Source organism: Thamnophis sirtalis, unplaced genomic scaffold (genome assembly GCF_051295495.1).
Source record: "Thamnophis sirtalis isolate CommonGarterSnake01/CBP01778 unplaced genomic scaffold, rThaSir2_p1.2 scaffold_4, whole genome shotgun sequence".
Taxonomy (NCBI): Eukaryota; Metazoa; Chordata; class Lepidosauria; order Squamata; family Natricidae; genus Thamnophis; species Thamnophis sirtalis.
This window is the reverse complement of record NW_028261384.1, coordinates 53931700-53956062: the sequence shown is the minus strand read 5'-3', so window position 1 is coordinate 53956062 and position 24363 is coordinate 53931700. Positions and strand designations below refer to the sequence as shown.

Here is a 24363-nt window from a genome sequence, read left to right as displayed (position 1 = left end):
ACCTCAGCAACAAACTCTCACATTTGCGTCCACATTTATACCAATAACTACATGATAGCCCCCCAACTTTATTCACTACATTAAAACTATTTTCAAATCCTTTTCATATTTTGTGAGATATTCCATTTTCTACCAGCAATGCTGCTTTGATTCTATATAGGACAAATAGGCTACACCTTGCACAAAATAAATTAATTGATACAAGTTTTCAAATAGGGCACCACAATGGGAAAGTTCGGAGGCAGCAGCCTGCCTGTGCAAGCTGCTTGCCTGCACAGAGTACCAACTTGTCTCTCCACCAAAATGGTGCCCATTTATCTACTGACATAGGACATGCTTTCAAACTGCTAATGGGAAGGATCTGAGGCAAATGGTGGGAATTCATCCATACAGTGGGCATACAGTGTTAGTGCTTGAACTTGAACTGCTGGAGCAGACCATCTCCAGCATGATTAAGCCACTGAGCCACTGCATCTCTTTGAATAGGATTATTCTATGGAATGCCAATTACTTTCTACACAAATGACACCATACAAATAATAAAATTATATTACATCCAGAATGATCCTATAATTCAAACGTACATTATTGTTTGAAAGTCATCATCCACCAGGATCATATCAGCAGCTTCTTTACAAACATCAGTGCCAGTCTGCCCCATTGCAACTCCAATATCTGCAGCTTTTAGTGCTACCGCATCATTCACTCCATCTCCTGTCATAGCAACTACTTCACCATTATTTTGAAGTGACTAAGAGAAAAAAAAAATGTCAAAATATTTTTCTAGTCTAAGATTTTATAATGAACATATGCATTTAAACATTGCCTACCTCCTTTTATGAAGGTGAAGATTTCATGAACTCTAATATGAACATCTATATACTACTAAAACCCATGTGTCCTTTTGTTTGTAAACTCAACTCAACTCAGCCAAGTCAACTGGGTTAATTTGGAAAGTATTATTAAACCAGAGTACCTTATATAGACTTAACTCATAGAATGCTGGGACCAATGATTCCTGTGAGAATGAAATTTGGGGAAATTATGACCACTTCTACGCCACTGGATTGCTAACTCTTCATTACTGTTGCCATGTTAGTCAGCAGCATGCTTCTTATTTCCAGTGCTCATTGACAACTTCCCAAAAGTTAACGGAGAAGCCAGAAAGAACTGTAAAGTTGATTGCTATTGCAAACCCTCCATGGCACTTTCCCACTAGCAAAGCCTTTGCATTGGGAAGCTGGCAGAGAAAGTCAGCAATGAGGAAAACAGCAGGTAAGGTCATCTAGCAGCAACTACTTACCTGCAAGAAAAGAAAGGAAAGGAGAGGAGAAAGAACAGGAGGGGAGGAGAAAGAGAAATGGAAGGGAAGGAGAAGGGAAAAGAAAGATTTTTGATGCTTCCCACTGGGAAACTCAATGCGGGAGATTAAAGATGCTTCTGATTATTTTGCCTGATTATGATCATTCTGTTTCTTGTTTAGGTAAAGAAATATATCTGAAACAATAACCCAACAAATCATGGGTTATCTCGTATGAGATAAATGTATGTTATTGAAAGTTATTTAATCTTGTTTTTTGAAATTAATTGTATAAATACTGACTGGCTGAAATCAATGTTTCAAAGAAAACATTTTAATTTTAATTATCCCAGACTATTTTTAATGTTGTCCTGTAGCCTAAATTGCAGCATTCTCTTGAAGAGCTCTAAAGAATTTCAGCTGGTTGTTTTTGAATTAAAGAATGCTTGTTTTGAAAGTAGATACATACCTTAACAATTTTCAGTTTATGTCTGGGGCTGGCTCTGTAGAAGACTGCTACCTAAGAGGTGGAAGCATTAACATTTCAATTATTGTAAAAGTTAGGCTTTACAATGTTAATCTACATTCATATGGCCTACCTTTCTCATTCTCATCACATCTCCTACTATGATTCTAATGGGGGGAAAAAATTAAATGCTCCAAAACTATGACGACACTATTTCCATTTTAAGTAAATACAATGCTCTCAGTAGGAAATAAAAATAACTCCATATAAGAAGACGACATTTTTAAGAGTTAAGCGATCCTGTATACATTATCTAAACTGTTTCTGGGAAAAGAGCAGTCTTGAGACATAAATTGTGTTTATAAATATTTACAAAAATTATATAATAATAGCATTTACATCCATACCATGTTTCCCTGAAAATAAGACATGCCCTGCTAATAAGCCCAATTGGGCTTTTCAGAGCATGCGCCATAATAAGCCCGCCCCCCAAAATAAGCCCACCCCAACTATTTAAGTGCATGTGCAACTGGTCACCACCATTACCACTGTACCACCTATTGGTACAACTTTCAGGGCAAAAAGAGGGCCTGCCGCAAAAAGAGCTGCAGGCCAAGCAAAGTGCTTCACACCCCATTTCCTCCTGTGCAAAGAGCCCACCGCAAAAAGAGAGGCAGGCCAGCAATGTGATCACCCCCTCCTGCCTGTTCCCTCTCACGCAAAAAAATACCGGCCATCCCAATGGTAAAGGAGCCTGCCTGGTTCCCTTCCCCATCACCCCTTTAGCGAGGGGTGACAGGTGGGGAGGAGAGAAGTGAGGAACCAGACTGACAGCTCCGCTGCGTTCCTCACCCTTCCTTCCATTGAAGCCCCTTGTAAAAAAAACCTCGTGAGTTGAACTCATGAGGTTTTTTACAAGGGGATTCACTGGACAAAAGGGCGAGGAACATGATTGACCTGGAAAGGTAAGAGGCACACCTCGTGGCCCAACACCACCCACCTCGCCCCAATGGTAAAGGCAGCCTGCCTGATTCACTTCCCCACTGCCCCTGTAGCGAGGGGTGGCAGGTGGGGGGGGAGACGCGAGGCGTGCCTTTTGCCTGTTCAGCCCCGCTGCATTCCTTGCCCATTCATCCAGTGAGACCTCTTGTTAAAAAAACCTCACAAGTTGAACTCATGAGGTTTTTTTTTACAAGGACGAAAGGGCAAGGAATGCAGTGGAACTGTCAGTCTCCCGTAGCACTAAGACACGCGTCTTGCTTCTCTCCCCACTGCTACCCCTCACTAAAGGGACATCGGGGAAGGGAAGCAACCAGGCTCACCATTATCATTGGGGCTTGGTGGGAGGTGTTCTTTTTGCACGAGAGGGAATGGGGTGCGAGGTGGCTGGCCTGCCACCTCCCACCCCACTCCCAATGTAACAGCTGCCTGGCTTCTTCCCTTCCTCGACATCCCTTTAGCGAGGGATAAGGGAAATGCAAAGGATTTATTAGATTTTCCAGCTCGAACCTGAGGCAACTGGAAACTTGACACAAAACACTTTCTCCCTCCATGCCTCTCTCTTTATCCCTTCCCTTCCTTCAATTGGTTGGCAGCTAACTGTCTCTTGAGCCTAAAAGGCCGGGGTGAAGAGTATCTCTCCTAAAGGCCCGTGAGAAAGGACTGGGGACTAAATACTGAATTCGATTCCTATGTTTCCTGGAGTCCAAGATTTCCTTAATCTCAAAATGTTGCTCTCCCTCAATGAGAAGAGGGGCAGGGGGTACAGGTAGAGGCGCACGAAAAGAAGAAGTGTCCTCAGGTTTCAAGAGGCTCACATGAAACACAGGATAAATCTGGTTAGGATGCTTTGGTAATTCCAATCGTACAGAAGTGGAGTAATGATTTTCACAATAGGAAATGGACCAACGTACTTTGGCCCCAATTTCTTTGACTTCTGGGTGGTTTGGAGAAACTTGGTGGATAAAAATACTTGATCTCCTACTCTGTACTCCCTTTGCTTCACTCTCTTTTTGTCGGCCTGTTTCTTGTGCCCCCGGTGAGCAGCTTCTAATGCTTTGCGGGTCATGGGCCAAATTTGCTGGAACTGGTCACTCCACTCGGAGAGAGAAAAAAATTGCGTTTTTTCTTGGGGTAATTCTGGAATAGGTACAAAGTCCTGTCCAAACACAATCCTAAAAGGGGTGAAACCGGTACTGCTGTGCACAGAGTTGTTGTATGCCACCTCAGCATGTGGTAACAGCTCAGCCCAATTATCCTGCTGATAATTGATGAAACACCAGAGATACTATTCCAAAACAGAATTATTCCATTCACAAGCACCGTTAGTCTGAGGATGGTGGGCGGAGCTTAGCCCCTCGGCGGAGCCAATTAACTTTAGAAATTCCTTCCAGAAGAGGGAGGTGAATTGGACCCCCTATCCGAAATTATGCATTCCGGTACTCTGTGCAAACGGTATACATGCAAAATAAACAACTTAGCTAACGATTTAGCTGATGGGATCTTGGAACAGGGCACAAAATGAACTTGTTTAGAAAACAGGTCTGTAATGACCCAAATCACGGTATTCCCTAGACTCTCTGGTAATCTGACAATGAAATCCATTGGTATCTCCTTCTACGGGGCCTCAGGATGGGCCACACCTTGGAGAAGGCCTTGGGGTTTTCCTGGTGGGCACTTCGCGGCAGCACATATGAGACAACTGGCCATGTAGCACTCAATGTCTTTTTTCAATGAAGGCCCAAAAATTGCCTCTTAACTAGATGTAGAGTTTTTAGAAAACCAAAATGGCCTGCCATTCGGGAATCATGGGTCCACTGAAGAACAAAAGTTTTCAGGCTTGCGGGGACATACAATTTAGCCCCTACCCAAGCCAGTCCATCCTTCATAGTACATTCATTCGAGTGTTCCTTGAACCAGTCATCGGACTCAAGGCCTTCCTTGAGTTTGCAGATGAGGTCTGTTGTGACCTCCAAATTCGAATTGCTTTGGCTTCTGGTAACCACCGGGGCAGCAAGACTTTTCGTTGGGATGACTAGGTGAACCCTGCTCAGCTTCAAACTGTTGTATTGTGGAAGTCTGGATAAAGCATCAGCCATGAAGTTCTTCCCTCCTGGGATGTACTTGAGGGTGAAGTTGAACCGATTGAAATGTTGCGCCCACCGCATTTGTTTAGAAGATAGGTTTCAAGGGGGCTTCAACGCCTCCAAATTTTTATGATCAGTCCATACTTCAAAAGGGTATTTAGCCCCTTCAAGGAAATATCGCCAGGTTATCAAAGCCCACCTGACAGCAAAAGCTTCTTTTTCCCATATAGCCCACCGTCTCTCTGTCTCTGTTAGTTTGTGAGAGGTGTAAGCACAAGGCTGCAAGTTCCCATCAGCGTTAATTTGAAATAATACTGCTCCCACCGCCACATCACTGGTGTCAGCTTGAATGATAAATGGTGCATCCATATTTGGGTGTTTCAAAACGGGTTCAGCTGCAAAGAGTTGCTTCAGTTTTTTGAACGCAGCTTGACATTCCATAGTCCAATTCAATGGGTTACCCAGTCTGGGCTTGGCCTCCCCTTTCGACTTTAGGAGATTTGTAATGGGTAGAGCAATGCTGTCGAATGAAGGAATAAATTGACGATAAAAATTCGCAACCCCCCAAAAACTTTGTAATTGTTTGTGGGTGCGAGGGGGCGCCCACTCAGTGACAGCCTGGACTTTTGCTGGGTCCATCTCGATGCCGCTGTGGGAGATGCGATAGCCCAGGTAATCAATTTTTCATGATGAAATTCACATTTAGATAATTTGGCATATAGTTCTGCTGCCAGAGTTGATTGTACCAATGTCACATGTTCTTCACGTGTTTCCATGTAAATAAAGATGTCATCAAGGTAGACTATCATGCCTTTGTACAGGTGATGATGCAAAACCTTATTTATTAATTGCATGAAAACCGTTGGTACCCCCTTTAGGCCAAATGGGTGTACTCGGAATTGGAAACAAGCAAGTGGGCAGTTGAAAGCAGTTTTCCATTCATCTCCCTCTTTAATTCTGACTCTATAATAGGCCTCTCTTAGGTCCAATTTTGTGAAGATCTTTCCTTTACCCAATTGGGCCAACATGTTTTTCATCAGAGGGAGGGGGTAAACATTTTGTACGCATACAGCATTAAGATTTTTGTAATTAACACAGAGACAAAAGGAGCCATCTTTTTTTTCTCTGAATAACACTGGAGGGGCCACTCGTGGCCTAGCAGGTTCAATAAACCCCCTTTGTAAATTTTTGTCAATAAACTTCCATAATTCTTCCATTTTGCAGGGGGTCATTGAGTAAATTTGGGGTTTTGGAAGTTTTATCCCCGAGAGAATATCAATGCTGCAATCTGTTGCGTGGTGAGAAGGCAATTTATCAGAAGATTTTTCACTGAAAACATCCCTTAGGTCCCAATATTCTTTTGGGATTTTCTCCTCCCCCTCAATTTTTTCCTGTACTGCAGCTGCTACGTTAGATTCAGTGTTAGCAATACTGGGAACCCTTCCTTCTCCCTCAGGGGTTGTAGCTGTTCGGATGCGCAACCACCCTTTCTTCCAATTGATGTGTGGGTTCCATTTACGTAACCAGGGTAAACCCAGTATGAGAGGCCGGTCCATTCCTGGTGCGACAATGAAACTTATTGTCTCCTGGTGATTTTGCATCCACATGTCTATTGGTTCAGTCACAAAATGAGCAGGGCTCCCCCCAGTTATCAACCCATCCAACTGGCAAAAAGCAATGGGAACTTTCTAAGTTCTCAGTTTCATGCCCAGTTTTTCCACCATTTCAGGGCTAACGATGCAATATGTGCAACCCGAATCTAAAAGGGCCAGCATTTTTGCTTGGGCTCCAGTAGAGGGCACTTTAAGTTTTACTGGGATGGTCATGGGGCTCAATTGGGAACTTACCAGACGTCCGTCGTCAGATTCAGTTTCACTTTCCTCCGATGAGGAGGATGGTTCCTCTTCTCCTGGAGTGGGAGGGAATTGTGCAGCAGGCTCCACCCCTTTCGTGGCTGTATCCCTTCTTTTCCCAGGCTGTTTATCTGGCTTTCTCTTCCCCCTGGCAGGGGGGTTTGGCCCCATCTTGGTGCAGCTGTTTATCTGGCTTTCTCTTCCCCCTGGCAGGGGGGTTTGGCCCCATCTTGGTGTGGCAGTTTGCTGCTCGGTGCCCCTCCTTCCCACAACAGAAACAGGTGATTGCTTGCAGACCAACTTTTTCATCCTTTTGGAGCTCCTTGGCGGGTGGGGGTGGGAGGGGTAGCCTTCTCTTTCTCACTGTCCTCACGGTACTGGTCTCTGGCTAAATCAATTTCCACGTCCGCTGCCAATTCATACCAGCATTGCAAGCTGCTGGGGGGAGGTGTTTACACAGTTCTGGTATATATCTTTGTTTAAACCGTCCATGAAGCTGTCCATCAGATCCTCTTCAGAAACACCACCCCCCCGCATATAAACAGAAAAATTAATGAAACTCTTGTATATATTCAACAACTGAACTTTTTCCCTGGGTAAGGGTTTTCATTCTGGTTCTAGCCTTCCGCTCTGTGAGCGGATCATCAAAGCGTTTCAACAGGGCGGCCATAAATCTATTATAGTCTCTCAGTAGTGGAGAGTCATTGTTATGCAGGGCAACCATCCAAGCTGCTGCCTTGTTCTCCAGTGTCATGGTAACAACTCTTAACTTGGCTTCTTCTGTGGGGAGGTCCTCCCCGAACTGTTGCATAAAATTCCAGACCTGAACCAGAAAAAATCCCAAATTTCACACCAAGCGGAGGAACTTTAGCCATCCGGTATCTGCGGGGGGGCCTTCCCCCTCTTGGAAGGGCTCTCGTGGCTGCTGCTGTTGGGGCCAGGGCTTCTCCAACCTGATGAGCTCCACTGTCTGTCCCCAACACACACACCCTGAGCAGAACAGGGCCTCTGCAGTTCTCTCCTTTGTTTCTCGGAGATCAGCTTCTCTTTCAGGACCTCTCTCACGTAAGCGTTGCCTCTCCCAAGCCTCTTCAAAGATTTTCATAAGGACATCATAAGGGACATAATAAGGTTCTCCTAATTGGCATCTTGCCAAGCAGCTGCTGGTCATCGATATCACCTTGTGGTAACTCCAGCCGGAATTTCCTCAGGGTCATACTTTTGTCCCACTCCCAACGACCACCTGGGGTGGACGGATCACTCTTCCAAGTTTAGTCCAGCCATGCGCTCCGGTTCCAAAGGGAACGAGGATGCAGCCGCTCCCATGTCATCCTCCTGGTCGCTGCCTGGGTGGGACATTCTTTTGAAAGTTGGGTTTTTTTACACTCCCCTTGGAAGGTGTTAGTTCCGGAAACTGTGATCTTGCTTAATGTCAAGCCAGCCTCCCTCAGAAACCAAGAAAGAAACCACTTAACTCCATTTTGCAGAATTAAGAGTACTTTTACTGATTATGAGATAGCAGCTAAGCAAAGCAAGATCTGAAGCAAAAGCACACATAACCATAGATATCAATACGTGACCCAACTCCTTCCCCCTGGTAACCCCATCCCATAGTCCAGTGGTTCTCAAATTTGGCAGAGCTGGCTGGAGAATTCTGGGAGTTGAAGTCCACAAGTCTTAAAGTTGCCAAGTTTGGGAACCACTGCCATAGTCCAATCCGCACAAGTCAGGTGTCATGTGGGTTCCATCTTCAAAAAGCATCATCAGGTTGGTATGCCGGACAGTTGGCCTTGGCGGGCACATTCACTATCTTCAGCATGCGCAGTAGATGGTGAGAGCAAAACTCCTTTTTAACAATCACTCCTGTACTTAAGACTTCTCTTCCTAAATACCATGCCTCCCCTTCCCCATTTCAATGCAGCCAAAAGCAAGTAGCGAAGCAGAGGCTGACAGTTGCATTCCTCGCCAGGGATGCCCCTGGTTAAAAAAAAAAAAAAACCTTCTCACAACTTTAAGAAGTTTGATAGAACTCCCAAGAAATTTTTTTTTTACCAGCGGTTTCCCTGGACACAATGGCGAGGAACGCGACGGAGCTGGAAAGGTAAAAGGCACACCACGCTTCTCACCTGCCCCCAAAAATAATAAGCCCTCCCCTATAATAAACCGAAGACCATATTTCGTGGGGCCAAAAAAATAACACCCTGTCTTATTTTCGTGGAAACACGGTAGTAGTATAAACAAATAAACAGAGGAAGGACAAAATCACTTTTTTTCTGAGAAATGATATGAAGCAGTAGTTGTATGGCAGGGGTGTCAAACTCAAGACCTGAGGGCTGCATCCAGCCTGCAAAGTGGCCAGATTCTGCTCACAGGCCCATCCAGAGCCAGCCTGCGTCTCTTCGGCCCAGTCTATCCAAGTCCCTTTGGCCTGATCTACCTAATGTGAAGAGGAAACATCAGGCCAGCATCGCTTCGGCCTGGTCTACCCAAGAGGGAACATTGGGCCAGGATGGCTTCAACCCAGTGGTGGGTTCCGGATCCCGGTGCAACCAGTACGATGCAACGGGGCCCGGCATCCACCACATGAACATACGCAGACACGCTCAGCACAGATGCGTACTTACCATCTGTGACACTCTGCGACAGCTCCACAACGCTCCAGCTGCTTGGTGGAACGTCACACAAGCACCGTATGCTCCGTGTGTGTGTGTGTGGAAGCCCCGAAGAGCTCAAATATAGGTAAGGATGGTGGGCGGGCGGGTGGGCCCTCCAGACTGGAACAGTAGCCGGTGCTCCCAGCAGGCACCAGTACACCCGTATCGGGACATACTGGTCGTAGCCCACCACTGCTTCAGCCCATTCTACCCAGTGCAAAGAGCAATAGCAATAGCAATAGCAATAGCAGTAGACTTATATACCGCTTCATAGGCCTTTCAGGCCTCTCTAAGCGGTTTACAGAGAGTCAGCATATTGCCCCCAACAATCTGGGTCCTCATTTTACCCACCTCGGAAGGATGGAAGGCTGAGTCAACCCTGAGCCGGTGAGATTTGAACCGCTGACCTGCTGATCTAGCAGTAGCCTGCAGTGCTGCATTTTAACCACTGCGCCACCTTGGCTCTTGGCAAGAGGAAACGTGTCAGTAGTTTGGAGAGTGGCATCAAGATGGCCATGCCCACCCAGCTGGCTGGCCATGCCAGATGGCCATGCCTGCCTGCCCCCCTCCCCCCGAGGTCAACCACAACCGTGATCAGCCCTATTGTATGGTATGCCAGTCAAAAAGCAAAAATAAAAAACCCTCTTAAATCACTTACTGAAATATAAAAAATAATTTCTCAAGATAAAAATGAACAGGAACATCTGGGTAAAGAAAGAATATTTTATAGTTGCACAATTTTGCCAAATGTGACTTTCTTTTTAAAGAATATTGTGTTGCATTACTGAAACAAATATTGAAAGAGAACATACAACTATATTTATTTGTTCATAACTAACAAAAATCGGAAGCTATAAGTGAGAAAATTATTGTCTAGCTTTTTAATTAATAAATACATTAATATGTATAAGCATTAGATATACATAGATATAGATATATAGCAATAGCAATAGCAGTAGACTTATATACCGCTTCATAGGGCTTTCAGCCCTCTCTAAGCGGTTTACAGAGAGTCAGCATATTGCCCCCAACAATCCGGGTCCTCATTTTACCCACCTCGGAAGGATGGAAGGCTGAGTCAACCCTGAGCCGGTGAGATTTGAACCGCTGAACTGCTGATCTAGCAGTAGCCTGCAGTGCTGCATTTAACCACTGCGCCACCTTGGCTAGATATACACACATACATACACAAATGCAACATTATATATATATATATATATATATATATATATATATATATATATATATATATATATATATATATATATATATATATATATATATATATATATATATATATATATATATATATATATATATATATATATATATATATATATATGTTTTTTTTATTTATTTGTGCTGATAAATAAATAAAGGGAGACTAGTATAGATCTATTTCAAGCTATTTAGCTCTCATCAGCTAGCCATACCCTTACTGGAATTTGAATTTATATATATAATGTTGCATTTGTGTATGTGTGTGTGTGTGTGTGTGTGTATAATGCTTATACATATTAATGTATTTATTAATTAAAAAGCTAGACAATAATTTTCTCACTTATAGTTTCTGATTCTCTATCCTCTAAGATCACTGCCCCTCAATTTATAATTAACCTTAGGTGCTATTTGTGAAAGTTGTTGTATATCCAATGCATCCACTTCTTCACCCGAGATTGATTGAGAACTTTTAGAATACACTCCCAAGCGACTGGCTAGAAAAAGGAAAGAAAATAAAATTACTAAGCAACTAAAGGACCCAATGGACTTGGATTCAGTGGAATTGCTAAATTCTCAGTAATCATTTTGTTATCTAGTCATATGTGTAAAGACATGGAAAATATATATTCTACTACATACTAACACTTAGGTGCATTATCTATGTGTGTTTGCATGCATACACATGGATGCGCGCGCACACACACACAATAAATTTCCTTTCAGTATATTGTTAGAAAAGCTTGAGAGTTTAAGAAATATTTATAGTTCCACATTGTCTTTTGAAATAATGCTAGCAAATGCATTTATTCTTGTAGTAGGACAAAAAGCAATAATGAAATATAATACTTCCGTTTGCAAGTATAAAATTAAATTATTAAAGAAGTTATTATGAAAACCTGCTTGTACAATTGATTGGTCTTTTAAGAAACTCAACTAGGCCTATAGCCTTTTCTGTCTGCAAGTATCTTGTAGCTTCAGAAATATTAAAAACACAGTTTCTTCTTAATAACTTTCCTGAGATATCGGAGATAAAAAATCTACAGGTGGTCCTTAAACTCTTATTGGTACAAGATAAAAGCAATGTGTAATAGGAGGACATCGTTCTTATGAATTAGGTGCCTATAAATCATCTGCTATTTCAGATATGTTGGATTAATTTCCAGTACAAGGCAAACCAACATCCACACTTTTCTCTGTTCTATGAATGTGGGATATTACAGCCAAAAATGCAAGCTTCCAAAATTCTCTTTGGAATAAAGAGTAATCTGGAGATTGCCCATGTATATTCTATACATTAGATTTTAATGCAAAAAATGACAATTTTATGGCTGTTCGTGATCAACTGGGAATCATGAGTTCCATTATACTCTGAGAAAGAAATTAAGCCTTTCATGGAGTCATCTTTTTAAACACTTTGGAATTTTACTTTTTAGACTGCTTTTTTAAGCTTGAAAAACTTTCAGAACTGCAAGTCTACCAACCACTGGACAACTTTCCTTTCAATACATTAAAAAAGAAATAACATTTTCTTCAGTTTTGTAAAATCTTTATTTTTTGCAATATATAACAAAGGGTGATTTAAAAGTTGGTTAGGGGAAGATTATAAATTTGACTTCTTCCTGAAACTAATTTAAAGACTTTGGAAATCAATTAAAAATATCCTCCCATGAGTGATGCATTAGCAGATTTCAAGATTAATAGACAATTATATAATTTATAAATTATATAAAAATAGAAAATCAAACAGAACTGACAAATGAAATGAGTTTTAAGATTGAAAAGGAAGTAAAATATGTTGGTGTCAGTATAATAAATATGAATAATGTTATTTCAAAATACCTATATTAAAACTTGAAATGAAGTTTAAAACTGGAAGAAATTTCAAGTAGCATTGTTTAGGAGAATTTCTGTGATAAAAATAAATTGTCTAGAAAGGGGGTATCAAACTCAAGGTCCGCGGGCCAGATTTGGCTCATGGGGTGCTTATATCTGGCCTGCAGGGCCAGCCTGGAAATAACAAGGACTGCCCAGTGGTACCTCGGTTGCCTCTACAGTAGTCTGGCAGCCAAAAATGGGTTGTGGGGCATTTTTGGATGCCAGACTGCAGCCTAAAGAAGTCTGGCAGCTGAAAACGGGCCACGGAGGAACTTTTTCAACCTCTATGGCCTCCTACAGCATTCTGGTGGCTGCAAACTGGCTACAAGGGGGGGGGGGTGTTGGATCATTTTTGGCCCCCACAACTACCTACAACAGTCTGGCGGACCAAAAACAGGCTGCAGGAGGGCACGTTTTATATGTTTCTTTCTCAGCCTGTGCACTCTATCTTCCTTCTTGCTGGCTGTTTGTACATGATTCTTGGTTTCATCCAGTTTAAAAATATAGAACAGGACTAATCCAAAGAGTTTGCTCACTTATCTGTGACTGTAGTGTAATTTGCTTGGTTTTCATTTAGAACTGGATTGTGTTATCTCCTTCATAATGGTTAGTAAACAATATAGTGAGCCTAAAACTTAAAATACAGAACATGATTGGATGTAGGATGGTAGTATACACAAGCTACAAGATTTTTTTTAATGCCGAATGTGAAAACATACAGTGTTTACCCAGCATTGTTGGGATTTTACTAAGAATAACTAAACTTCATATTGTATTCTTTTTTTATAGAGTATTTTTTTATAGAGTATTTTATAGAGTATTTCTATAGCTATCCACAAAGTGTTTTGTCATGCACTGATGGGAGTTGCTTGGAAAAACACACACAGCTATGATAGTGTTTCCTTAAGCTCATGGATTTGGTTTTATACTTCCTGTCCCCAGTTTCAAAATCAACTCAAAATCAACATATATTGGCAAAATAATTATTAATAAAAGTTCACAGAAAAAATGTCTGTTCATACCAATGGCAACTGCAGTCTCCTGTGAATCCCCAGTGATCATTTTTATTGCTACTCCTGAAGTAATAAGCGCAGCAACAGCTTCTTTTACACCAGTCCTAGGAGGATCAATAATTCCAACCAGACCAAGGAAGGATAGCTGTCCAAGCTCAGGACCAGAAGCTAAAGCTAGAACTTTCAAAATAAAAGAAATAATATTACTAGCTATGCCACTGATTTAAGGGAACAGAAAATATATAATTATTTTTCTTCAAGTATGGGAAGAAGAATGTTAATAGGATAATATGTAGGTGGTATCCAAAGAGACTCTAAGGAATTCCAAAAAATAGTTTTTTATAAGCAATTAATGTTAATGTAAAAAGAAATAAAACCAATGTCTTTTCCTAATCTATGAGGAAAAATATTATAAAAATGCATATGTCTGTTCTTATTTAGTAATTTTCTTTAATCTAGATAATTCTATACAGTGTTTAATCAGACTTCCAAGTATTCAACTCTCAATTTTAAATATAAATACATAAGACAATGCTATAAAACCAGTTCCCTGATTAAACTGAAGCTTTAACAGCCTACTTCAACTCATTCTCTTTTTATATTCTGGAGAGAAAAATTAAAGTTACATTGCCACTTTGTACAGGCTTGCTCAGAGTTCACTGTGTTCAGCAAGTAATTTGTTTTCACAATCCACAAAGAAACATGAGTTAAAACATTACCTCTAAGTCCTGCAGAGCCCATAGATGCTTTCTCGTGCTGATAATGCTCTCTTTCTTGTTGGTTAAGTGGTAAACTGTGCCCTTTGTTGTTGTAAGTTGTACAGTATCGAATCACTTCCTCATAGGCACCTTTCATAAAGCAAATCTCTGGCTTGTCCTAAAAAAATATTTATTCATGCATTTATTTCTTCAGTTGTATACCATCCCAATTATGTTCTTTGGGAAAAACATAATTAAAACATAAATCATAAAAACAATAACAGAAGTGGAGCAACTATAACAGCTGAATAAACCATTCTAAGGTTGATAATCTAGTTTTCTAAAAGAATCGTCTTAACGATTAAATCAATAGGAGTCATCCTGATCTCTATTAAAAATTTTCCAGGGCTGTCACAGAGAAAGATTGTTTCTCAAATACAAACCAAAAACACATAGGAAGCTCCTAATCCAATCTACCTACCTTAATTATATTTTAAAGCAGATAATATTTCAGATACTTAGGATGCAGGTCAAAAAAGGCTACATAGATAATAATGAGAAGTTTCATTAATTACCTCAAAACCTACTGATAACCAATATGGTGCCTCCATTATAGATGTTATCCTCTAAAAGGCTTTTAGCTATCACCAATATACAACTTCATTTTCTATCAAGTGAGGTCTTCAATAATAGCCTTAAGGAGAGTGAATTATAGTAATTCTAATGTGCTTGAATGCATGAGTAACTATAATTAGCACATTCCGTTCCAAAAAAGATTGGAGTTAGTCCCCCCACTAATGTCAAGAAAAGATTCCCGTAGCTATAGCCACCAGCTGTTACTGAAGTAAGAATACTCCTGATAATAAATTTTCTCCTTCAGGGATATTATGATTTTATCCAGAACCAATACCAGAATTACCATGGTGCTTCTAACAAACAACCATTGTGTACCTTCTCAGCCTCAAAATTTTGGAGTAGCACTTCCCCATATCTTATCTTGGTCTCCAATGAACTATATAGCTAGTAATCATCAACATACTAATGACACTCTGTTCCAAACTAACAATTACCTCTTGCAGCAGCAAAATATAGATATTAAATAAGATTAAAGACAGGGGCACCTTGCAAAGGAGTGGCCAAGCACTTTATTTTTTTACCTCTTATCACTACTAAAATAAATTGTCTGCTAGGAGAACCACTGAAATGCAGTTATGTCTTCAAAATTTAATCCCTGAAATAGATCCATAAAAATAATATGAAGTTGCTGAAGACTGTATTCCTTTTACCAAGATCTTTTTGTAGGCCATCTGTAAGACCAACTAAAGCAGACTTATCACAGATATTCATACTGACTAAAAACAGTCAATATAATCTGCTTCATTCAGGTTTTTCTAATTGAGTTGGACCTTCCCAAGAAAAAGAAAGTTGGAAAATGGGAAGTTGATTTGATTCAGATAGGAGTGTATCATCATCTTTTTCAAGGCAACAGGTGCAATCCCTTTAATAAAATATTAACTACCACTCAGATTCAGAGACTCTCCCTGGCAGCTAGTCAGCCAGGAAAATCAGGAATCTATTTCATAGGACATCTGGTTGGTGATGTGGCAAGAACAGCTGGAAATAGAAGAGCTCTACTGAGTTCCATGAAAACCAGCTAGTATCTGCATGCCAGGAGATCCAACGGGGTCAAAGCCGTCCTGGAGGAGTGGTGAAGAAAGGAGAATCGCTTTGTCAATCACAAGGAAGTTGCAATTTCCTCGTTAGGTCTGAAGAAAGCTCTCCCAAACAGCAGAAGAGACAACAGTCAATTTTGGCAAATCATAAGCTGTGACAGCTATGACAATAAGATTTGTGCTGGAGCGGTTCGTGGATAGAGCATTGAAACTGGGTGAGACAACTTCCAACTTTTATGCTAGAGATTTAACCCAAGTTAAATAATTTTAAAAAATAATCTCCAAACATTAAGATAGTGGCAATTGGATACATGGAAAAAGAGAAAGATTAAATACGCAGATCTGAAAGGAATATCTAAAGGAAACTTTACAAACAAAGAAAGCCTGGAAAAGATTTAACAATATTTTGGAAAGTGATTATTGGGAGAAACTGCGTGTTTTTTTTTAAATTCTAACCCCCTCTGATAGGTTCACAATTTGTTGTGGTTAGGTTGTTTTGTTTGTTTTGCATGCTATTCAATGGATTTGTAGTCAGAGAGTCATCTATTGGAGGAAGATTACTGCAGCATGGGAACCGAAATGAAAGTAATAATTGTTTAAGATTTACAAAGAATACACAAAGAAAAGAAGTGAAAGCAAACAACAGCTGAAAGGCCATTTGACCTTGATTCTATTTTAGTAGGCAACTTGGATGTTTAAGGGAATTTGGTGGGCCAATTTGGATTTGGATTACAAATGCTACTTGATAGAATATTCTACAAGTCTTAAGAAAGGTGATAGAAGGGGAAAAGAAGAAGAAAAGATAAGACTTTAAAATTTGGAAAAAATTTGTTTGGGAATAAAATTTGGGACAATTGGAGAAACCTAGAGCACTCCGGCGAGAACGGCTGGGGAAATAGCGAGCTCTGCCGAGCTATGCAAAAGCCCAGCCCGCAAGCCGGCGTAGAGAAATCCTTTATGGACTGGAACTGTCCTGAAGGGACGGGGTACAAGGAGAGGTGTTTTGGATGCCTGCAGGAAGCGAGGCAAGCTCCCCAGCAGGTCCGATTCAAAGCTCTCTGGAGATCGGCGGTGGGGATGGTAGCCATCTTTGTATGACTGCTCTGGAGACGGGGCATCTGGAACAAGATTTGTGCAGGTGCGGAGAAGTAGGCAGAGTGTTTGATCTGGAGGAAATTGGATGATGTAAGAGTAAGAGAAACAAATTTTGGAGCTTAAAAATTTTCTGGAGCTAAGCTAGCGGCTAAACGTCACTCGGAATACAGAGGACAAAAAGAAAGGAGGGAAAGCTATCAGTGAGAGAGTACTGAGACCAAGAAGAACCTTGTTAATAAATTTGGAATTAGAAAAACCTAGAGCTAAAAAAAGGGGGGGGGGTCAGAAAAATTGGAATATGGACTTTGAACTTTTGATTCGACTACTGACAAGGTTTGACAAGATAGTGATCTGATTACATAAAGGAACAATAAGCCACCTACTGGAGAGAGGATACATAATACCAATTTGAAACAAAGGAATAGAAGAAGGGTGTGGTCTTTCTTTTTACTTGACTTTATTTTGTTTACACTGGAAGAAAATATAGAACTTTTGAATTTGGGAAATGGATTGGATTATCTTGGGATCTGATATCAAAGAGAAGAACTAAGAAGAAGGACTAAATTAATTGTGGAAAAATATAAAAATATTAAAAATGTATTAAATTTGATCATGGAGGGTGGGATGTTAGAGGAGTTGCTGGAAGTGTTAAAAAGTGCATGAGCAACATTAAAAGGTAACAAAGAGGTAGAAAGGAAACCAGAAATATTGTTGAAAGTAGACATGAGGGGAACAGACAATAAATGTAAATGAACAAGGAATTAACGGTAGAAATGGAAAATAAAACTCAATGGGGTAAAGGTACAAAGAGAGCAGAGAAGGGGGAGGAGCCAATGTCACGACAAGATGGTTGTGTGGTCTGAATGCTCAGAGACCACAGCCAATACTTTTGCCACTGGGAGGTCCAAACGGACCTAAACCATCCTGAAGAGACGGTGAACAGGAAGATTACATCTTGCTGATCTCAGGGATATCGCAAAATCCTCGAAAGAAGCAAGAGAAGATCTTCAAGCCGGTGACAAAAATTCCAGCCACAAGGCTGACAAAGTCGGGGTGGCCCAAACAGAAAGATACAGAAAGCGAAAGTGTTTCCAGCTGGTGAGGAATTTTTATTGCTTTAAAAAAGAATCTGCTCATAAAAACTCAAAAACCAATTTAAATTAAAGAATAGAAGAATCAAGCGGAAGAATTGAATTTGGAATGGTTTTGGACAGTGGTTATCTTACTTTTTAAATGTTATTTACATGGATCGAATCTATGCAAGCCTTTTGAAACGGATGGGTTAAGCTTCTTCTTCTACCTTCTCTTTCTGACTCTTCGTGATTCACAGACGAAAGTTTTCTGTTCTTATTGTTGTCAGGTATTTACAAAAAGAAACTCTAAGTGCTTCAGAGGCTGGGAGGTACTCGGAGCTCTGAGTATTCAAAACGGAACTTTTTTTTCTTCTTTTCTTTCATGGATTACTCTGATTTGGCGCCTCAGGGCTTTGTTGTCTTGGCTGCACACTGATAAGAACGCACAGATGGCCCTTTGATGTTTGACCAGCGTTCTTTGTGAACCTATGCTTTAATTTTGTTGATCTTTTAAGCCAGAACAGCAATGACACAAACGCAAAGAAAAATAGAGGCTTTGACTTTGCAAGATATACTTTCAGAGCAACAGAAAATACTAAATAGAGAAGAGAAACAACTGGAATATCTAGAGCACATAACAAGAAAAATATGATGAAAAAATTGAAAATGTTCATCAAATGCAAAACGGGATGATTGAAATTCAAAACATAGAAATGGAAAATGAATATAAAGAAACTAAACCTGTTGATATCTATGGTAATTGGTTTGTTCCTCAAAATGGAAAGAATGGAATACAGAAAGAGGAATCAAATGGAGAGGAAATCTTCTTCAAGGGTCAAGATATAGAAGATAGAATTTAAGAACCTATGGAGAAGAAAAAAATTCTACTAGCAAAATTTTTGATAACACTGCTGACAATCAAAGACAAACTGAATAAGGAAACAGAAAGGGGGCATCAAGATTATATGAAAGATCTTGGCATGCTTTCTTATGGTATAAGGGAACTAAAGCACATGGTTATTTTAAGAGAACTTTTTTATTTTTCTTTAAAAAAAAACAAACACAAATATGTCATCATTTGTCAATCATTAAGACATTGAAGTACGATTTTTTTTTGTTGTGTGTACCCCTCCCTCCCTCCACCCCCCCATCCCCCCTCCTCCTTCCCCCCCCGACTTCCCAGAACCCGTACACGGTATGGATTTTTAACTAACACAGTCTAAAATCTATTGAGAAAAAAGAAATAAAGAAATTAATGACATTCTAGATTGAACTTAGCTTCTTCTTACTGAACTAACTTTTAACAGTTTAAATCATTTCTGATCTTAAGCATAAGCTAACTGGAATTTCTTAGTCCCGTATTTATTTTGTATATAGTCAATCCATTTTTTCCAGTCTCGTTTATATCTCTCATTTGAATGATCTTTGAGATATGCCGATATTTTAGCCATTTCAGCTAAGTTTGTTACTTTCAATGTCCATTCTTGGATTGTAGGCAAGTCTTCCTTCTTCCAATATTGCGCCACCAACAGTCTTGCTGCAGTTATCAGATGCAGAATCAAATTGGTCTCTACCACTGTAAAATCAGTACATATACCTAGTAAAAATAACTGAGGAATAAACTTTATCCTTTTTTAAAAAACATTTTGCATGACCCACCATATTTTTATCCAAAATGCCTTAACCTTTTGGCAGGTCCACCATATATGATAATATGTAGCATCGAGAGAACCACACCTCCAACATTTAGGCTGTACATTCGGATACATAGAAGCCAACTTTTTAGGATCTAAATGCCATCTATAAAACATCTTGTAAAAATTTTCTCTCAGATTTTGAGCTTGTGTAAATTTCACATTTCTTACCCAAATTCTTTCCCATGTATCCAACATTATTGGTTCCTCAATATTTTGAGCCCACTTTATCATACAATCTTTAACTAATTCTGTTTCCGAATCCATCTGTATTAATACATTATATATCCTCTTTATATGCATTAAGCTTTGATCTCTTATTTGTTTAAACAGATTATCCTCAACTTGAATAAAGCCAATTTTTTGATCTATTTTCCACCTAGCCTGTAATTGCCCATACTGGAACCATGTTTGAACTACCTTCTCCTCTTTTAATACCTCTAAAGATTTTAATTGTAATACCCCCCTTTCCGAGGTAAGAAGCTGTCTGTAAGTAAATCTGTCCTGTTTTTGTGCTGTATTCATATTTTCAATTGCATGTCTAGGAATTGCCCACATGGGTATCTTGTCATTTAATTTATATTGGTATTTCTTCCAAACCCGCAATAAAGCATTTCTCAAAATATGACTTTTAAAGTTCTTATCCAATTTTTTGTTGAATAACAGATAAGCATGCCAACCAAATACCAGATCGTGTCCCTCAATGTTCAATATTCTATCATTGGTTAAATGAATCCAATCACTAATTGCAGATAATGCCACTGCATCATAATATAGTTTTAAATTAGGTAGTTTCAATCCTCCTCTCTCGCGTACATCTTGCATTATTTTCATCTTTACCCTCGGCTTCTTTCCTGCCCACACAAATTTGTTGATACCCTTCTGCCATTCTAAAAGGTTCGCATCTTTTTTAAGTATAGGTAACATTTGGAAAAGAAATAAAAATTTTGGTAAAATGTTCATTTTCACTGCCGCTATCCTGCCCAGCAAAGATAAGTGCAATTTCTCCCATTTTTTCATCTCTGTCTGTATGCTATGCCAAAGTGGTTCATAATTATGCTTATATAATTTCCCATTTGAAGTTAAAATGTTAACTCCAAGATATTTGACTTTTTTAACTACCTCACATCCTAGCATCACTCCTAATTCTTCCTTTTGTTTAATATTCATATTTATAGCTAATATTTTGGTTTTTCCTAAGTTTATTTTAAAGCCAGACACTTGACCATATTGATTAATCGTATTCATTAAAACCATACAGGATTCCTGCGGTTGTTCCAATATTATGACCAAATCATCCGCAAAAGCGCGGACTCTATATTCTTGCTGCCTAATCTTGATCCCTTTTAAACCATCCAAGCCCCGTATTTTATTCAACAATACTTCCAAAGTTATAATAAACAATAATGGGGACAAAGGACAACCCTGTCTTGTACCTTTTCCAATTTGAAAAGAGTCTGTTAAACTTCCATTGACTATGATTTGTGCTGTTTGCTGTTGGTATATTGCTTTAATTGACTGTAAAAAATTATCTCCTATCTGCATTTTTTGCAATATCTTCAGCAGAAATTGCCAATTAACTCGATCAAAGGCCTTCTCAGCATCCAAAAATATAAACGCAGCAGGGATCTGGTTGTTCTTTCCCAAATATTCTAATGCATTAATAATTAATCTGACATTACTTTTCATCTGTCTCCCTTGTATAAAACCTGTTTGGTCCGTATGTATCAATTGTTGAATGACCAACATTAACCTATTTGCTAATATTTTAGTAAAAATTTTATAATCTACATTCAGTAATGAAATGGGTCTATAATTTTTGGGTTGAGTAGTATCTTGATCTTCTTTGGGTATCAAGGATATAAACGCTGTCTTCCAAGATGGAGGGACTTTACCTTCCGTTTGAATCATATTAAATAATTCTCTAAGAGGTTCTACCATTTCTAACTGTAAGTTTTTGTAGTAAACCGCTGTCAAGCCATCTGTACCTGGTGCTTTCCCTGGCTTTAATTGCTTAATTACCTGCAGGATTTCCCCCGAGGTTATTGGTTGATTCAATTTTTGCCTGTGTTCTTCTCTAACTGAAGGTATTTTCTCCTTGTCTAAATATTTGTCTATGTCTAAACCATTAATTTTATCCCCTTTATACAGTTCTGTAAAAAATTCCCAGAAAGCCTTTTGAATCTCTTCCTGTTGGAACACCTCCTTCCCTCTGTAAATCAGTTTAGATATATTTCGAGTTTTCCTTTTTTTCCTAATCTGATAAGCTAACCATCTGCCAGGTTTGTTTGCATTACAAAAAGTATTGTGTTTTGCATATCATAAATTAGTAGCTACCTGGTCAGAGATCAACATGTCAAATTGAGATTTTAATATGTTAATAGCTTCCTTAACCTTTGTATCGTCTGGTTTCCTTGTTAACTCCAGCTCTTTTCTCTTAATTTCCTCTTCCAGTTCTGTTCGTTTTAACCCTTGCTTATTTCTATGTGTTTTATTTATATTCATCAAAACTCCTCTCATATACGCTTTGCTTGCATCCCATACAAATTCCATCGATGTACCCTTATTCATATTCAAAACAAAATATTCAGATAGTAATTTTTTACAATCATTAATATAGTTTTCATATCTAAATAAATTTTCATTCAGTCTCCAAAACCTTCTTGCCTGCACTACCCTTCCCAACTCCATCCAAACTGGGTTATGGTCCGAAAGGACTCTAGCTGCAATCTTTGTTTTCTTGACCCTAGAAAGCAAATCATTAGTGGTTAGAATAAAATCAATCCTTGAAAGGGATTGATGCCTGTCCGAGAAGAAAGTGAAGTCATATTCCTCTGCATTTCTTTCTCGCCAGATATCTCTCAATTCAAAATCATCCATAATGTCAAAGAAAGATTTGGGTAACTTTGCTCGCATCTTGGTATTTAGGCGGGAAATCTTCTTATCTCTCTTAGTGTCTATCACTCCATTCCAGTCACCCAATAGTATACAGGAACTATAGTCCCACTGTACTAATTTAGCATGAAGATTTCTATAGAATCTATCTTGCTGTTGATTGGGAGCATAAATTCCCAAAAGTAATGTCTTTTTCCCTTCTAAGATTAAGTCTAAAGCAATATATCTTCCGAAGGGATCTGCTTCTATTAATTCAGCTTTCATATCTTTTCTTAAGTATACAACTATACCATTCTTCTTTTCCATAGCAGAAGCTGCAAAATGTTGACCAAGTTTTGAGTTGATCAAATATTTTTGATCAGTTGACTTGATATGAGTTTCTTGCAAACAAATTACATCGTTCTTAAACTGTTTAAGATAATGAAATATTTTCTTCCTCTTCTGTGGAGAGTTCAGTCCGTTGACATTCCATGTTAAAATCTTAGTTGTCATCTTTGGTTGGTTGAAGCATTTTTAGAGCTTCCTGCACGGCCTGTTTAACCTTAGGTCTAGCTCCTCCCACTGCTTCCAGATTTGTTGTTGTAGTTCCTTGATCGATGGCCGATGATTGTTGATGCTGTTGCCTCTTAGTTTGTTTCTCCATACGTCTAGTAGTCATGCGGCTAGGTCTTGGTTCCATAGCACCTTGCACTTCTAGAGAAGAGAGATGCTCCATCTTGTCTGGTGGTTGTGTAGTTTGCTGTCTATCCTGTCCTTCTTGTGGTCTTTCTCTAGGTCCAGATGGTGCAGGGTGTCCGGCCTTCAATATATTATAATAAAAATCTCGGGCTTTCCATACAGAGTTGAGGCGGTACCTTTGCTTATCAAATGTAAATATGATGCCAAATGGTGCATCCCATCTATACTGTATCTGACGATTTCTGAGTTCTTCGACCAAAAAAGCGTAGTCTCTTCTGGCTCTTAACATTTGAGGTGGTATTTCTTTCAAAACAGCCAGATCTTGACCGCCAATTTGAAGCTTAGTGTTATAAGACGCTTGCAGTACCATATTTCTGAACTCTCTTGTAGTAAAATATATAACGATGTCTCGAGGAAGCTGCTTCTGCTTTGCCAGCCAGGAGTTAACGCGGTAAGCTTTGTCAATTTGCCAGCCTTGGTTGGTCCCTGGTCTTCCCATCAGGCGGTCAAAAGCTTCCGATAGGATCTGTTTCAGGTTCTCCTGTTTCTCCTCACGCAGCCCCCTTACTCTTAATGCGAACTCCATTTGTCGGTACTGTATCATAATAATTTCTTTTTCAGCATTTTCCACTTTTTGTTCCACCACCTCTGTTTTCAATGTCAAGTTAGCATTGGCATCATTAAGAACCTCTAGAGTATCTTCCACTCCAGAAATATGTTCTGTTAATACAGTTACCAGACTCAGCATGTCGTCTCTAATTTTATCAACCTTAGCCTCAAATTTCTCATACAACTCCTGTTTAAGTCCTTTTATTTCACTTTTAATTTCACTTTTAATTTCTTCTTTCATTTCTTTTATTTCCTCTTTTCTCTCCTCTCTATTATCTCTAAATTTATCTTCCATTTTAATTGTCTGTGCATTAAGAGCCTCGCTTAGATTACTCAGAAAAAATTCTTTCGTTAACACATCCCCAGCAGGGGGCGTAGGAAGCGGAGGCTGCAGCTTTGTGCCAGGCACTGAGGATGTGCCCCTGGAAGTAGAGGGTGACGACTTCAAGTTAATATTTGGTTTTGAGGCCATTTCAAAAT

The 24363-nt window shown here is 39.5% G+C and overlaps 1 protein-coding gene across 6 annotated transcripts in view; it reads right to left on the bottom strand.

Annotated features, from left to right (window-relative positions):
• Positions 1-24363, bottom strand: part of ATP2C1 (ATPase secretory pathway Ca2+ transporting 1) — a 92521-nt gene that overhangs the window by 11259 nt on the left and 56899 nt on the right. For all 6 annotated transcript variants that reach the window (XM_087712941.1, XM_087712938.1, XM_087712939.1 and 3 more), the window contains 5 exons: positions 14188-14344; positions 13478-13648; positions 10977-11074; positions 1770-1820; positions 585-751 (listed from right to left, as the gene is read on the bottom strand). In XM_087712941.1, the coding sequence (XP_087569067.1) occupies positions 585-751; positions 1770-1820; positions 10977-11074; positions 13478-13648; positions 14188-14344 (644 nt within the window). The remainder of the gene's footprint in view (positions 1-584; positions 752-1769; positions 1821-10976; positions 11075-13477; positions 13649-14187; positions 14345-24363) is intronic.